We start from the raw sequence: 17766 nt of genomic DNA, 5'->3' as shown, positions 1-17766 counted from the left end.
TCTTTTAAACACTGCTCTGGCCCATTTCTAACCATCTGTGTAGCGCCCCTAGGTGCGCTTACCGGGAAGATTCTAGCCTAAGTCCATCCTGGGTCAGAGCTTCATAGCGTGCGTCTTCCCTGGAGCAGGTAGCATGGCGTCTCTCTCGCGTCTGCTCCGGAGAGGAGAGCTGTCGAGTCTGACCTCACTTCCTCTTCCTCCCGGCATTCTGTTCTGTTTACTCCACCCACCTAAGGGTGGGCCTATCCAATGGGCCTAGCAGTTTCTTTATTGCTTAGCCAATGAAATCAACAGATTGATATATGACACTCCCACATCACTTCCCCTTTTTCTGTTTAAACAAAAAAAGGAAGGCTTTAACCTTAACATAGCGAAATTACATATAACAAAAGTTATCAAGTAAAAGTTACATCAGAAACATTTATACATATAACAAAATTGACAGTAAATCTCTATCAATAAAGCAAAATCTATACTAATGCAAATTATTCATATCTATATCAGTGTTACAACAGGATAAGGGAAGATTCAATGGAGGAGGTAGGTGGGTGGGCAAAGTAAAGGAAGGTATATGGGAAGTGTGGTCATTTGAATAAGAATGGCCCCCATAGGCTAATATAATTTTATATTTGACATCAGGAAGTGGCATTTTTGAAAGGATTAGGAGGTATAGTCTTATTGGAGTAGGTGCAGCTTTGTTAGAGGAAGTGTGTCACTGGGGGTCCAGACCCAGTGACTCTCTATTCCTGCTCCATGCTGGTGTAGATGTAGAACTTTCAGCTCCTCCAGCACCATGTCTGCCTGCATGCCACCATGCTTCCCACCATACTGATAATGGACTAAGCCTCTGAAAGTGTAAGCAAGCTGCAATTAAATGCTTTCTTTTATAAGAGTTGTTATGGTTATGGTGTCTTTATACAGCAATAGAATATTGACTAAAACAGCAAGGTGGAAAAGCTCTATTGATAACTGGAACTCTAGAAGTTTCCTGAAATATGCACATATATAAAATGTTTAAAGATGGTTACTATGTGATGGGGAAGACAGTACTTCCAGTTAGATATCATATGCTATAAAATCAAATTTCCAGGACTAGGAATATGCTACACCTTATTGAGTTGTTCCTAAAGAAGTCACATAGTACACCACCCAAATATCATATTTTATTACTTATGCTGTTGTTAAACTTTTACAACTTGACAGTAAGGCCTAATTTCTAAAGATACTGTTCACTTAAGTCTCCATTTGCTTATGTCATCAAACGTGAATAAATTGAGAATTTGAACTAGAGACATCAGTACTACTGACTAGTGAGGGTTCTGTTAGGAGCTATCACAACTGCCGACTTCATATTCTCCTGGCCACACAGGACCTAGTTTTAACAGCCTTTTGCATGAGGGGTAAGAAATCAGCAGCCTGTGTTGAAGGCTGTCTACAGCCTTCTGTGTGCAAATGCTGAGCCCACCTGCCTGACCCCCACGCTGGCTACTCTAAAATCAGAAATTGGGTCTGTTTACTCATGTAGTGGTTAAAAACTAGCTCCATTTCAAACTGAGTGTCAAACTAAGTTGTGTGAAGAAAGAAAAACATTGGAGTCTCAGCCTAAGGATTATTAACCACAGGATGTCTGGACTACAACCCTAAGTCATGACCCTCAGCATTTGAGTCTCAATAGCAATCTAAAGGGAAGACTGATCCCAGAGCCACCTGGATCATTTCTCAAAATTGTTCCATACTGTATAATTGTTATTTTGAAATATTAGCCAGATGCTCATTCTGCTTCTGTAATCTCACTTATCCTTGCTTGCTCTAAAAAACAAGAACAGGATAATTTCTCACATAGCAAAAATACCCCAGGAGTAAAGACAATTGAGGTTTGTGCCTTTAAAAACTCCATCAAGCCATCCCCTTTTGTAGCAGCTCTCAGGTAGTCAAAGAAGATGCTTGTGGCAATGTTACTATAAATAAACTTGCATTGTTTTTCAGTCTTTTAACTTAAAGGAAGTTTTGTCTGCTGGTCTCCCTCTGCAGCACGTGTCTGCTGGTCTCACTGAGGGTCACACATGGATGATGGGTGCAAGGGCCAACTGTCCGAGGGTGACAGAGCAAGACTGCCATAAGTGATACCTGGAGGGCCAGGGGACTGCAGAGGAATAGAGAGACCCTAGAGGGCATGACTCTGCTGTGGCAAAGGATAATGGTCCCTGGGGCCTTGATTGCTTGTTTTGCATGTGTCTGAAGAGTAACAACTTGTTTACTTCTCAGGAAGGCCAGTCCCTGTGGGTCTGGAGGGGGAAAACCTTTTCAAAAAGAATACAATGAAACATTTAGTTAGAAGTCTCCCAAAGCCTGCTTAACAAACATCCTAGAAAACTGCTGAGAGGGTTTAAGAGTAAATGGATCCAAAACATCATAATTAAATTTACCTTAATTTTACCAGTTGTAGTCAAAAGAAAAAATAAAACTTTGAGAAAATATAGTGGAGAGCTCTGTCTCTGTGGAGGGAATGAAAAGAGAGGGACCACAGAAGGTAGAATGGTCTGGTTTCCTTTTTCAGGTACTTGAGGCCCTCCTGTCTTCCTCATCCCCTTCCCCCACCCCCTAGACCCCTCCCACCACACCTGCTCAGATAAACTTGCTGGTCTCCTCCCACAGACTCTCCAGAGTGGATCTACCCACACTGGACCAGAAGTTACGCGTTGGGGATGTAACACCCTCATATGAGCCTTGTGCATGAGGATGCCACTGCCATCTCCAGCCATGGGAGTCCTGGCTTGCTTGCTAGTGCTATGCATAGTGGTTGGGACCAGAGCTGCCTCCCAACCTCCTAGCACAGAGCAGAGACTTGTGAGGGAACTACCAGGTATGGACTGACTCAATGTGCCTGGCTGCAGGGTGGGATACATGTGGGATGATGATGGTGGCTGTCAGAAGCTTTGGGAATGGCAGATAGCCCCTGAGTGAGTAGGGGATGTCAGGTTGAGTAGCACCATGGGGAGCAGTGAGTTCAGTTCTTCTCCCGAATCTATAGATTGCTATGTGTCAGTGTATGAGGTATCTTTTTTTTTTTTTGTGGTTTTTCGAGACAGGGTTTCTCTGTGGTTTTGGAGCCTGTCCTGTAACTAGCTCTTGTAGACCAGGCTGGTCTCGAACTCACAGAGATCCGCCTGCCTCTGCCTCCCGAGTGCTGGGATTAAAGGCGTGCGCCACCACCGCCCAGCTTGTATGAGGTATCTTGAGTCTCAGGATCACTACCCAAGTGTAAGGCACCCAATAGAATGGATCACTGTGATAGGGAGCCTCAGACTTCTCAGCTTAAACAGTCAGAGTGCCACTTGCTGGGTTTCCATGATTCCCATTGTTGACAAAAACTGCCTGTTGTTGGTTTCTAGCTCCATTTCGAACTGAGGACAGTTCTTGCTCATCTTAAGCCAAAATGAAGGCTAGAGTTTGGGGGTAGGCAGGAGGACTCCAGCCAAAGCTCAGCTTTTGTCACCCAGTGTCTCACATGATATGTTGAGAGCTTCAGGTCTTCCACTCCTCTCTTTGCCGGTAGGTGTTTTGCGGGGTGCTCTTTCAGAGGCATACCTCTGTAGACCACACTCTGGGAGGTGAGGGGCACTTGTCCCAGGATCGCAGCTCAGCTAAACAGACTGGCTGGCCAGCAAAGTCTGATGGGACACTGAATTCCATCAAACAAAGCCAGAGTCTGAGGCTTTACCTCCCCGAGGTAAATATGTGTACTGGCTCTTCCTAACCTCTGCCCACTGTGCCTGGGTATGGTGTGGCAATGCAGGCCAATGGCCTGATGGTGCCGCACAGTACACGGTGAGCTGTTTCCCCACTGGAGCAGATGTCCCAACAGTCACTCCTTTAAACCTTGGCTTTTGTACCCTGGTGGCACAGCTCGGCCTCCTCTCCTCCACCCAGTTGACCGCAGCTCAGCTCAGCCTCCTAGGAAGGTGCAGGTGGGGGCAAGTACCTCAAGTACCTTTCTAACTCAGCAGCTGGGCTCTCCTGGAACTTTTTCCTTTTTTTTCCTGAGACAGCTGTGGAGCCTATCTTGAAGCTAGCTCTTTTAGATCAAGTTTGGCTTGAACTCACAAAAATTTACCTGCCTCTGCCTCCCAAGTTCTGGGATTAAAGGCATGAGCCACCACTGCCTGGCCTGGAACTTTTTTTTGGTGAATGGAAGTGGACTGGAAGGTTGAGTGTGCATGCCATTCAGCTGGTATGACAGCAGTTGTCAGGAAATCAGCACTCTCTTTGAGCCTCGGCTTGCATATTAGTGCTTCCTTCCCCAGGAGCCAAATGGCCAGTGACAGAAACCATATCAATTTTAGGAGAAGATATTATTCCCTGTGTCTGATGTCAGTGATCTTAGGTCCAGAGGAAAGCATGAACCCTCTCTGTGCTCCAGGCAATGAAGGTGGATTGGTGAAAATGCAGCAGCCCTGCCCCACCCAGGGAGTTTACAAGCCAATAAACTTCATCCTATTCCTTAACTAGATGGGCCTGGCAATGAAAACACAAAGACATGGCTGACTCTCTCTGGGAACATAAATCACCAAGCAGGAGCTGGCTGGACCTAAGAGTTCTGGAGCAGGGCTAGGCCCCAATCACACTGGCCACCCCTGGTAGGCAGGGCAATCTGGGTTCTGGGTTCTCAATAGGGGTAGAGAGTAGCCTACAGTGGTTTTCAAGTATCCTAATTAATTTTCCATTAATACAGTTCCTCATGTTATGGTAACCTCTGACCATCAAATTATTTTTATTGCTACTTCTTAACTGTAATTTTGCTAGTGTTATGAATTGTAATCTAAAATATCTGTGTTTTCGAAGGTCTCAAGGCTTATGGGGGTGTGAGGGCTCCATTAGACCATGATCTGATACTCTCTCCTCAGCATATACCATATACTGTGTTGTCTCAAGCCACATCCCACACTGTGTTTCCCTTATTACCTGCGGAACTCACAACACAAGCTCCTATAGGCCCTGTGACACTGGAATGGGATCACAGTGTTGGATTTGCTGTTGCCTGAGCCCAAATGTATCTGGGCTGTGCTGGCTCCTAGTGGACAGGATAGGTAGATAGATCAAATGTCAGCTCAGCTGATTCAGGGCCATTTCCCTTCCCCACCTCATACATCCAGGCATTTGTCTCTCCATCCTGTGGAATGCTGTGTCTTTCCCCAGTCACTCTCCTGATGAGAGTACTTGTGTGAATAGCTTGACCTTTTGTCTTGCCCAGACTAAATCACAACTGTTTTGGGTAATGGTTGCCCTGAGGCCACTGACTAGACAGTTCTTGGTCTTCTTTGGTGCCTCAGGAAGCTTCCAGCGTTGGATTGCCTCCATAGGACATGGCAGCAGGAGAATTAGAGGTCAGGATAGAAGATTCCTTACTGTGAGGCCCACTCAGGGACAAACAAAATCTGTCTGGCTCCATGGGACACAAGCTTCGTGGATACTTTTGAGGACAGTCTCTCCGGCTGTTGGAATCTTGGTGGGATGACTCTGGGATGGGCAGAACTGGTACTGGTTTAGTTTGAATGGACATTTGGGCATTGAATGTAGGCTATGCATCTGCAGAATGGCAAGTGACATGTTAACCAGTCCATCTGAATCTAAGGAAGGAGGTCTGACCAGCAGGACTACCTGCCCCTGTCCTGGAGCCCGAGCCCATCTGTGCCTGTGATGGTCATTGTTAGGTCCTAGCAGGGAAATCTGGGTGTGATAACCAGCTGGTGGTGTGTCCCTAGGTGTGAGGCCTTTGGGTCTCCTCATGAGCTGGGCACCATCTGGGTAGGGGAGAAGTGTATGGCTACCTGTGTCTAACCACCCAAGAACTCCAGTTTCTTAACTCTCAGGATGGGTGGCTGTCTCCACTTGACTGTGATTCTAGCTCCAGTTGGCTCACATCCCCTAGCCAAACCATGGTCCTCATTTGTGAAATGGGAACCCCAGGTGTAGGAGTTTAAAGCTTCAGACATTCCAGGCAGGTGCTGTACCATAGAGCTTCCCCCAACCTTCTTGACATTTTCAGATCTTTCAGCTACTAGGAGTGCTGCTGTGTGTCAGGGCACACAGATGTGAGTCCATTCCACCTTGATTAGAGGTCAGAGAGTTTGGGCTTGTTTTGCTTTTTCAAAGTTGTTGACAACAAGTGACTACAAAACAAGTGGTCCTGACCTAGAGTGGTTAATTGGTATTTTAAGTACAGAGGTGTATCAGCTTCATCTTGACCAAAGATCAGAGGTGCTCTGTTTATTTGTTTTACCTTGTTGATGAAGTCTGTTGTCTCCTCCTTTACCTCTTTGGAGTGGGGTATGAAAAGATATATGGAAAATAAAGGGGTGGCTCAGTATTCACTAAATTTCCCTCCTGATGCAGTTCTGTGTTTTATCTTTTATTTCTCTCTCATCTCTGTTTCTCTTTGCTTAATAATTCTAATCATCACGCTCCTACCCTCTAATGTGTGAATCCAATCTAGGCTGGTCCTAAGCAGCTGTGTCTCTTCCATATCATCCCTGGAAGACAGCTTCCTCCTCCAGGACAGAGACAGAAACCTTAACACACACCACTAACAGAGTTGAGGTACTGACACCCCTGGGCTCTTACTAAAATAGTCTGCCTACTCCTGGTTTGAACATTGTCTGGCAGAACCCCAAGCCCCAGGAGCATGCCTCTCACTTGCCTGCCATAGCTTTGCTAGTTTGCAAAGCAAAGTATGGGCCTTCAGCATGCTACTTTGAAGAATCTGTTTCACAGCTTTCCATTTCATCCACAGAGGCCCCAGGCCCTGGGCCTAACCAGCAAGAGCAAGTGGTCTTTGGCTGCGGGGACACCATGGAGCTGTTCTGCTCTGTGCCTAGAGGTGCCGGCACAGGCTGCACTGTCTGGTCTAAGGATGACACAGAGCTGATAGCTTCCCACCGCATCCTGGTGGGGCCCCAGAGGTTACAAGTGCTGAACATCTCCCATGACGATGCCGGGGTCTACATGTGCCAGCAGCAGCTCACTCAGGATGTCCTGTGCCGCTTCACTGTGCATGTGACAGGTAAGTTCTTGGTGGCTGGGGCTGACAACTGTGTTGAGCAGCTGCATAGCTAGGGAGGTCAGGGCAGTCCAAGGCAGCATGGTTCCAGTATCCCTGGCTCAAGAGTGTTGCTGGCTTAGTTCCCCACATCACAGGGGGGTGCCCCCAATTCTGTGCTATTTGAATGAATGGCCTTGCAAAGGCAGGGAGCAGTGATCCCTAAAGATGGAGAGCAGTGTACTCTCAAAATAGGGAGCAGCAGGTCTCTGGATGTAGGAGTGTCACAGGACCACTGCTTGCTTATAACTATTGCAGATGCTCCATCCTCAGGAGATGAAGAAGATGGTGAGAACGTGGCTGAAGACATAGGTAAGATCAGAGCCTAGGCACACTGACCTGGTCAGTATCGGGCTGCTTCCTTCCTGTAGTCTTGTTGTTTAGGGGCACTGCTACAGGTAGACAGTGCCCCAGGGGCAGTGAGGAGGCAGGGCTACTCTGCAGGGATTTTGGTAAGTTCTGGTGGGAAGGAATATGAGTAAACCAGGCAAGGAGCTCAGGTTGCCACTGACGAGGACATAGATCCAGGGATTCATGTTGTCTGGGTTTCTTTCCTGCCTGGTTCCCACAATCATTAAGTCCCAAAGAAATCAAACAGAGGTCTACATTAGTTATAAATTGATTGGCCCATTAGCTCAGGCCTCTTATTAACTCATAACTTATATTAGTCCATTATTCTTATCTGTGTTAGCTACATGGCTCAGTACCATTTACAGAGAGGCATTCACATCTTGCTTCTTCTGTGGCAGGGCCAGGATGGCAGAAAGAGCTTTCCACTTCCCAGAATTCTGTTCTCATTGACCCACCTCTACTTCCTGTCCAGTTGTCCTGCCTATACTTCCTTCCTGGCTACTGGCCAATCAGCATTTTATTAAAATACAAGTGACAGGGTAGAAACCATTGTCTGACAGCAGATTCACAGACCTAGTGGCTGTTGCTGCAGACCAGCAGGAGGGGAGCAGTGCCATGCTGAGGCATACATTGTAAAGGGGGCATCATAGATTTGGTGTGAGTATATGAGGGCACATGGCAGTGCCCATGGTATGGCCTAGAACCATTGTGGGAGAGAGAGAGAGAGAGAGAAAGAGAGAGAGAGAGAGAGAGAGAGAGAGAGAGAGAGAGAGAGAGGGAGAGGTACCATCTGTAGTACAACGTGTACTATTATACTGCACCTGTATTGTGGAGCCTGCACTAAAGGACCATCCATGAGCCAGGCAAGAACCTGAAGATTTAAACACACAAAGACACACAGAGACATGGGTCATCCTTGAAACAAGAATGTCCCTTTATTGTGTACCAGAACCACTTATATATGGCTCATTAACTGATAGCCATGCCCCAGGCAAACCCACCAGAAACCACTCTCCTTCCATCAGGAACTCCTGAGGGTCTCATGCTCAGAGCAGCTACAAACACAGTAAAAACAAGTTGTTTTGCTCAGACAGAGCAGCTGCAAGCATAACAAGTTGTTTACAGGAAATTCAGGGTCTGGGCAGAGAGAGAGAGAGAGAGAGAGAGAGAGAGAGAGAGAGAGAGGGAGAGAGGGAGAGAGGGAGAGGGAGAGAGGGAGAGAGGGAGAGGGAGGGAGAACATCATGGGTCCAGACATCTTATGCGGAGTGGTTATGACTCTGAGACTAGGTTGGTGTTAACTGAGTCCTCAGACCACCTAGAACCTTCTGGGGTAGAGTGCACAAGGGTCTGAGAGGAATCAGAGAGACAAACTTAATGAGAAAACAGGGTAATGAGTCTTATGAGTGTGTGCGGGTGAAGAGAGCAGGTATAGGGACTTGTCTGAGGTTTCACAACCCTCATAAAAATGGACTTAGATTCTAGGACTGAAGCCAAAAAAAGGTAGTAGTCCTGAGAAGTGGGTCAGTTTATCATTCTCCCTTTCAACTTTGGCTATCAGGTTGTTCAAAGCAGAATTTCTAACCCAGTTGGTCTCTAGCTTCTGCCCCAACAATTACCAATGTGTTTGTAATTTCCTGTTTTCTTCTGTCATCCTGGACTTCCCAGGTTGTATTTAGTGTTTTTGCACCATAAACACTTAGGTAAGGTGCCTGAAGGGTCACTTTCTTGACCTTACCTGGCATTGGGCACCATAAAGTTGCTGTAGTCTCCCATTGTGGCACTCTTCTCTCAAGCCTACTGGCCAAATTTGGAGCCTGGGTGGGCAATTCAGAGCTAGGAGGGACACCTCTCCAGTGTCTGCACACTTTTCTCCTATTTCACATGTCAGTTCCTCCTCCCAGAGATGCATAGGGCCCTCTGATTGAGTCACTGTGGAAGACCCTGCCCCGGCCTTTGTTCTCTGTTTTGGAAATTTGTTGCCTCCCTCAGCTTCCTCATGAGTCCAAACATATGGCATCCTGTTGCTGGTTGTTTTTGTTCTACTCTTTGGGAGCCCACCGCCCAGCTCCCAAATAAACACACGGACACATATTACTTATGATTGTATGACCTTGACGTGGCTTATTTCTAGCCAACTTTTCTTAACTTACATTATCCCATCTACACTTTGCTTCTGGGGTTTTATCTTTATTCTATATACCTTTCTTCTTATTTTGTGGCTTACTGTGTAGCTGGGTGACTGGGTCTTTGCATCCTCCTCTTTCTTTTCTTGTTCCTTCTTAAACTTTCTCCTTCTCTTTATCCTCTCTGCCTGCGAGCCCTGCCTATATCCCTCTCTTGCCCTGGTCATTTAGCTCTTTATTAGACCAGACAGAGTAACACAGCTTCACCAAGCTAAGCAAATACAACATAAAAAAGTGAAACACATCTTTGCATCATGAAACAATTGTTCCACAACATATAAAGATGTAACACATCTTAAATTGATAGTCCACCACAGCATCCTCCACCCACCCAAGAGGAAGGAGGGAATTCAGTGGAGGGGAAGCATGACCTGAAGGGTACCTGCCTTCACTGGGCACTATACAGGCTGACTCAGGTTTGGTGTACTGGTGGAATGACCTGGCCTAGTTGCTTCCCAGGATCTACATCCTACTGGGTTCTACTTCCTGGGTCCCTATACCTGTGAGCCTGCCTCAGATGGAGAGAAGAGAATACAAGACTGAGAGTGGGACAGCTGTGGATGCAGTGTTCAGACAAAGCAAAGGAGTCTCAATACAGATGAGGGATGAAGCTTGAGGGTGTGCTGGCAGGGGAGCTTTGCAAGGGTGTACTGATCATGCTGTTATTTATGAGCATTTCTGCCATCAGGGGCCCCTTACTGGACTCGGCCAGACCGTATGGATATGAAATTGCTGGCTGTGCCAGCCACCAGCACGGTACGCTTCCACTGTGCAGCTGCTGGCAACCCCACCCCCTCCATCTCCTGGCTGAAGAATGGCAAGGAATTCCGAGGGGAGCATCGCATGGGGGGCATCAAGGTAAGTCTGGAAAAGGGGCACAGATAGGTAGGGCCTGGATTCAGAGGGTATAGCCCATATCATTTGTCATAGACCAGCCTCGACAAAAATACCTCTTGCCAGGGTAGGGGCATGAGATTTTAGAAATGGAAGTAAAGTGAAAAGTAATAAAACTGAAACCATAGAAAAGTACCAGGAGGGCATTCCAGTGAATACTGAAATTTTCCCTGTTTAGTTTTCCTTATATGTTTATATCCAAATACAAAAGGAGAAGAAGGCAACAAAAGTCTTCCTTAACTTGATACGAACTACAGGTACAACAGTTAATTACTTTAACATTTTGAGGTATCAAGTCATTAGCTTTTTGTTGTTTAAGTAGCGAAGCCACTCTAGACCAAGTATCCTGAAAGCAGTCACTTCCTAGGTAACCTTATATTACAAAATAAAGAGCAGAAGTATGTTTGCATAGCCTAACTATCTGTCAGGATGAAAACAGGTTCACATTTTTGGGCATCCACAGTCACTCACCTACTAATTTTACCTGCAGCTTAGGCACCGGCACTGGAGCCTGGTCATGGAAAGTGTGGTGCCTTCTGATAGTGGCTACTATACCTGCGTGGTTCAGAACAAGTTTGGGAGCATCCAGCAGACTTACACACTGGATGTACTGGGTAAGAGCCAGGCTGGGTGACTAAAGCAGGTCAGCCTCAGGCCATTGGACCCACTGCACCGACTGTCTGTGTCTTACAGAGCGCTTCCCACATCGGCCCATTTTGCAGGCTGGGCTGCCAGAAAACCAGACAGCCACCCTAGGAAGTGATGTAGAGTTCCACTGCAAGGTGTACAGTGATGCCCAACCACACATCCAGTGGCTGAAGCATGTTGAGGTGAATGGCAGCAAGACAGGCCCGGATGGCAAGCCCTATGTCATCGTACTCAAGGTGGGCTCTGTTGTTGGCAGCTGGTTGGGTGGATGGGTTAGCTGGAAGTGCCTTGCCCTGGTCCTTAAGTCCCTCTTCAGCTGAGGAATACCTTGGGACTGGGACCCACGTGTTGGGGTTTCTGGGAAGGGGCACCTGAGTCTCAGAACTGATCACCTGTTCTGAGCTCCAGGCAGGCTTTGTGTTACTTGTGCCCTCCCGTAGGACTTGTTTCTCTGTTTGCTCTGAGGCTTGGGCCTACAGAAGGCTTCTCTGGGTGATAGCTGTGGTGGCTCAGGGGGATGTCTGCTGTACTAGTACCCTCTGACATCAGAGTACTGGCTGTCTACTCTCCAGCTGCCTTCACTGTAGCACTAGCTCCACCCTGCCTTGACGGACTCTTCCTGCCTCCCTCTGCCTGTAGCTTTGCTTCATAGCCTCAGGTGGGGGCCGAGAGAGAGAGAGAGAGAGAGAGAGAGAGAGAGAGAGAGAGAGAGAGAGTTGGGCTTTGCAACACAGGAAAGAGAGACTTGGAGGTCTGATGGAGAGAAGAACAGGTTTTGGCAGGAGTTGGTATCCTGGCTTTGAGAGAGACCACTAGGGCCATGTCCAGTGTAGCTCCCACTGTGGGTGTGTGGTTTCGTGAGCACAGGCTGATGTGATATGACCCTTGGGATGAAGATTTGAAGAGTATGGGTTCCCTTTCTCTCTCTCTCTCTCTCTCTCTCTCTCTCTCTCTCTCTCTCTCTTTCTCTCTCTATCTCTGTATGTGGTTTTCTCTCTTTGTCTGTGTTTCTCTCTGTGTGTGTGCTCTCTTTCTCTGTGTGTGTTTCTCTCTCTTTGTCTGTGTGTTTCTCTCTCCTTGTCTGTCTATGTGTTTCTCTCTCTCTCTCTCTCTCTCTCTCTCTCTCTCTCTCTCTCTGTGTGTGTGTGTGTGTGTGTGTGTGTGTAGGGAGAGTGGACATGAAGGAGGCCAGTCTTTGAAACCACTCCCATCACTGCCATTATGTGCCTCGCTTCAGGCAGCTTTCCAATGCTTCCTCCCCCAACCCATTCTTTGGCATCTCCGTTGCCCTGTCTTGTCCTCATTGTCTTCTAGAGATATCCTGGATCAGTGACAATCTGAAGGCAGATACACACCTTTATCTTTCAGTGTGTCAGAATGGGATGGGGCAAGTACATTTGTTGAGCCATCAATTTCATAAGCATGGCTGAGAAGGCATTTTGGTGGTATGTTCACAGTCCTCAAGTAGGTGATAACTGACCCACCTCTGACTCATCTTCTGTTTCTGATGCCTTGATAATACTGGTAGCTCCCAGCCAGCACTGACTTCCTATCTCCTTCAAAGCCCCTCAGGTCTGTGCTGTTCTCTTGCTTAGAAGTTTTCAGAACCTTCCAGGGGCTGAGCCCTGTGCTGCTTCAGAACATCGACTTTCCACCATTCTCTGGCTGACACTGATTTCCTCTGGTTTTCTCTCCATACATCTGTCTGCCCATCTTTTTTTTCTGTACTAACCCTGCATGTTGCTTCTTTGTGGTACCATGCTGCCCAAGTGCCCGATGCTTGCCTTGGGACAGGGAACTATCCACCAACAGAGGGACTGGTTTCAGGCTCCGTGCCTTGGTTCAGCATCCATTGCAGTGGTAGAGCTGTAGTTGTCAAGGTGGTAGCAGAGGCGGCATTTTCCTTGAAGCCTGTCTGATCATCTCCATGTGGACTGTGCTGTGGTACCCAAAGGGACGTGCTGGTGCTTGCCTATTGATTTCTGTTCTCTCTTTGTAGACATCAGGCATTAACACAAGCAACAAGGAGCTAGAAGTTCTGTCTTTGCGCAATATCACCTTTGAGGACTCAGGGGAGTACACCTGTCTGGCAGGCAATTATTTCGGATTTTCCCATCACTCTGCATGGCTGGAGGTACTGCCAGGTATTTGCTGCTGCTGCTGCTGCTGGTGCTGGTGCTCCATCTGCCCTCTTATGGTGCGAGCTCAGAACATAACGAAGCTGCCAGGGACAGGGACAGCAGGGTGCACTGTGACTTACTGCAGTCCATCCTGTGGTAACCACCCTGGCCTTGTGCTTGGTATGGGAGTGTCACCCTTCCTCGTCTTGATCTTGCAAAGGCCTCCCCCACAATCCTCTAGTTGGATTTCCATAGTCTAGCCTTGAGGCTCTGGGATCTCCTGGGAGCCTTGGTGGTGGTGTGGATGCTTCTGGCTCTGCCAGGCTTCTCTCCTGAGTCTGGTCCCTGCTGACTCATAGATGTTTTGGACTACCAATGTGAGTTGGGGATGTAGGTCACCAAACTCTGAGTATCCCAGTAACTTTGCTCCCCAACAGGTACCTAGAGCTCAGGGCAATGGGAAGTCCCACAAGGCTGGATGAGGCATCAACATTTATGTCTTTGCAGCTGAGAGAGAGCTGGCAGAGAGTAGTGCGGCTGGCAGGTTATCTGCAGGCACCATCAGCTTCTGGGTGGGCTTCTCCATCTTAATCTTGACTGCAACTGTGACACTCTGCTACCTGCGTAGAGTCTCAAGAAAGAACCTGAGGTCTCCCAATGTTGACAATAGCTTCTGCTTCACACCTGAGCAACAGGTAACTTAAAGTAGATAACAAGTTTTGATCTCTCTGTTGTACCTTGAATCTCCTAAAGTCCCAGCCTTACCTGAGGCCTGCTTGGTACTCATTTCTCTGCAGTCAGATGAGCTGACCCTTCCCTATTCCTATTCTCCACATGGATCCCACATTACTCAAAACAACTTTGAGTCTTCAGTAACCACTGTTTGAGCATCCCTCTTCTTGGCCCTACATACTGCCTCACATGGACTTGACCTTGCTACTCCTGGAAGTTACACCACCTCAACCCTTTCCCAATGCCCAGCATCCATTGTCTGGCACCAACCTATCCCTAATGATCCAAGCAGGTGACCTCCATGAACTCTGATATACCCTTGGTCCACATCGTCCACCCAGTTTCAAGAGAACATACTGTAATGGCCAGTATTTCTGAGCTTGAGCTGCCAGCCGACCCAAAGTGGGAAATATCTAGAACTCGGTCAGTGCTGGTGGGGTTTTATGTATACTTGGAGGAGGTTCTGTGGCTGGGGGCTAGATGGCTACCAGGCAGAGGTCTGTTGGAGGTGGGGTCCGGGGTGAGACTTGGGTTACTCTGTCTTCATGAGCAAGAGCCCAATTGCCAGCTATGGATGCAGTGGCACAGGGCCATGAGGGCTGGGGGTCCTGGGCACATACTCACTGCCTCTGCTTCTTCGGACAGGCTGACACTTGGTAATTCTCTAGGAGAAGGCTGCTTTGGCCAGGTTTTTATGGCAGAGGCTTTAACATGGACAACACTGACAAGCCTGTCACTGTGGCTGTGAAAATGCTGAAAGGTGAGGAGGGAGAGAAGTAGCACAGGGCAGTGGGGGCTGCAGGGCCACCACCTGACATTCCCACTTTCAACACAGATGATGCCAATGACCAGGACTTGTTGGACCTGGTGTCTGAGATGGAGATGATGAAAGCTATTGGCAAGCACAAGAACATTATCAACCTGCTGGGGGCCTGCACACAGGGTGGTAAGTACAGCAGGTGGGTGGACAGTTAGATGGGGGCCCCTGAGTCACACAACATCTCCGAGGTATCTGTACTTCCAGGGCCATTGTATGTGCTGATGGAGTATGCCGCCAAGGGTAACCTCCGGGAGTTCCTGCGGGCACAAAGGCCCCTAAGCATGGAATACTATGGTGCCTCCAGGCTGCCAGAAAAACAGCTTACCCGCAAAGATCTAGTGTCCTGTGCCTATCAGGTGGCCAGAGGTATGGAGTACCTGGCTTCTCAGAAGGTGAGCAGAGCTGGGGCACAGGTGAGGTAGGGTCTTCCTGAGTGGAAGAGTGGATATCAAGCTTGCTTAGGCTAGGGAGGTGTCAGTTTAGCACAGGTTCCTTTCATGCCTCCTCAGTGTATTCACAGAGACTTGGCTGCCAGAAACGTGTTGGTGACTGAGGACAATGTGATGAAGATTGCAGATTTTGGCCTGGCCCGTGATGTGCACAATCTGGAATGCTACAAGAAGACCACATATGTGAGCCCCATTACAGGGTGGTTGGGGTGCTGTGCTCCACCAGGGAACACCTGACAGCCAACAACTCTCCCTCTGCCTAGGGCCGGCTACCTGTGAAGTGGATGGCACCAGAGTCGCTGTTTGACGGAGTCTACACCCACCAGAGTGATGTGTATGTGTCCTAACATAGGATGGGGATAGCAAGACCCAAGTCACACCTATCACAGCCTTTAGGCTGTAGACAACAGCATAGCCCTGCCATGTCTCTCATCCACACACTCCTCCTTGCCCATTGGTAACCTGTCCTGTTGTAAAACTGTTACAGTAATTGACCAGGAATAACAGGCCTCTGCCCTCACTCCCATACAGGTGGTCCTTTGGAGTCCTGCTCTGGGAGATCTTTACACTGGGGGGCACACCATATCCCGGCATCCCAGTGGAAGAGCTTTTCAAACTATTGAAAGATGGCTACCGCATGCACAAGCCTGCCAACTGCACACATGACCTGTGAGCAAAGCATTCCTTGTGCACTCCTCTAACTAGTCCCTGGGAGTGGCTGGTTTCCTACCAGGGCTCCTGATAGGAGGCTGGTAGCCTTGGGTGAGGTAGGGATGGACAACAGGCCAAGAAACCACAGTCATATTTGCCACAGGTATGGGATCATGCGGGAATGTTGGCATGCAGTGCCTTCACAGAGGCCCACCTTCAAGCTTCTGGTAGAGGATTTAGATGGCATCCTCACTGTGACATCAACCCACGTAAGTACCACTCAGTCCTGCCCTCTCTGCCTTCTCTGATTCCTGGGCGGGATGCTCCTCCAAGTTCCAGTAATGGGGTTGGCCTTCAAGGGCCAGCCTGAACATAGATGGCCGTGGGACCAAGGGGATGCAAACTAACATAGTCCTATGACCTTTTCTACCAACAGGTATACCTGGACCTATCAGTGCCTTTTGAGCAGAGCTTGCCAGGTGATGAGGATACCAGGAGCCCCAGTTCCTTAGAGATAACTGTTCATCCACAACCTGCTACCCCCAACCCAACCCAGGAATTGGAGGCCTCAGACATGATGGGCCAAGAATCCCATAGACCAAGCCCCAGTTAATGTTTATGTATATAAAATGTATGGAGTATTTACAAGTTGTATTTGCTGTAGGGTTAACACTTCTTATGTGACACTTCCTCGTTTTATAGTATTGACTATTATGTTTCAAACGTAGTAAGAAAAAGCAGTGAACTTACTCTTGTTATTTTTTTGTACTGTTACTGAGCCCTTGACTTTGGTGGCTGTCTCTTGCCTATAAGCTAGCAGTGCCAGGACAGTGTCTCAGGGTAACTTTTCTTGGATCCTAGCATGTGGTTTGTCAGCCCACATTGGCAGAAGTAGTTTTGTTAATGCAAACAACTTACTTTCCAAAAAATAAAGAGATAACCAGTTCTGATTCACACCTGTGCCACTTACCTTCCATTCTGGCATCTGCACAGCCACATCCTCACTCTCTGTGGGGACTGGTTATGAGATTTGTCTCTGTGGGGGTAGAGATAGTAACTGGTGAGGAATCTTAGCTGTTGACTGGTCCCTAGTACAAAGTGCTGGATTCAGGCCCTAGGAGGACTAATTGTCTTACCTTTTCCTTCCCAGTGTGAGGGCAGCTGGGCTTGGACATGCTTGTCTGTGACCCAAACTACCTCTCAGAACATCAGGGTTACCAGTTTAGAAGTTCCAAAGAGAGGATTTAAGAGAGTTAGTGTCCATAGGAGGGTACCATGGGGGTGTGAAGGACGTACTCTGAGACTGCCTTGCCAGAGGAGGGATCCTATGAGGACACAGGATGCTCAGATATATGTAGTAACTTCTGTGGGAAGGAAAGTAGGCAAAATCCCTGGTTTAAACAGTATACACTGATAGGGAATGCCTTTAATCCCAACACTTGGTCTATGAGACCAGTCTGGTCTACACAACAAGTTCTAGGACAACCAGATCTATGTAGGGAAGAAGCTGTAGGTCTGGATGTTTGTTGGTTCCCCCACAGCAACCAAACAAGGGGCACCAGACAGCTTCATACCAAGGACTCAGAGCCATGAAGATACCTGGTGACAGTGAACAGGCAGGAGGAAGTAGTTAAAGAGCCTGAGCCTCCTACTCCAATCTCCCCAAGTCCTATTGATGTTAGGTTCCTTCTACTGTGTCTAGTTTCCTCTGGTCGAGAGGAGTTTCTCTACCCAGATGCCTTGCCTTTTGGACATGGGTTGTGATAACGATAGTTGATTTTCTTGTTTGTTTTGAGTAGTACTGAGAATAGGCTGGTTCC

At 48.0% G+C, this 17766-nt stretch overlaps 1 protein-coding gene across 1 annotated transcript; it reads left to right on the top strand.

Annotated features, from left to right (window-relative positions):
* Positions 1-2760: 2760 nt before the first annotated feature.
* LOC142850695 (fibroblast growth factor receptor 3-like) lies at positions 2761-16524 on the top strand. Its single transcript, XM_075974613.1, is given in 19 exon segments — positions 2761-2863; positions 6791-7060; positions 7355-7408; positions 10321-10490; positions 11017-11140; positions 11220-11410; positions 13174-13318; positions 13802-13953; positions 14244-14449; positions 14672-14733; positions 14736-14786; positions 14862-14972; positions 15051-15238; positions 15356-15478; positions 15559-15629; positions 15827-15964; positions 16110-16215; positions 16383-16462; positions 16464-16524. Coding segments are annotated over 19 exon segments (2406 nt in total).
* Positions 16525-17766: the final 1242 nt, after the last annotated feature.

The sequence above is a fragment of the Microtus pennsylvanicus genome, chromosome 5 (genome assembly GCF_037038515.1).
Source record: "Microtus pennsylvanicus isolate mMicPen1 chromosome 5, mMicPen1.hap1, whole genome shotgun sequence".
Lineage (NCBI taxonomy): Eukaryota > Metazoa > Chordata > Mammalia > Rodentia > Cricetidae > Microtus > Microtus pennsylvanicus.
This window is presented reverse-complemented; position numbering and strand designations above follow the sequence as displayed.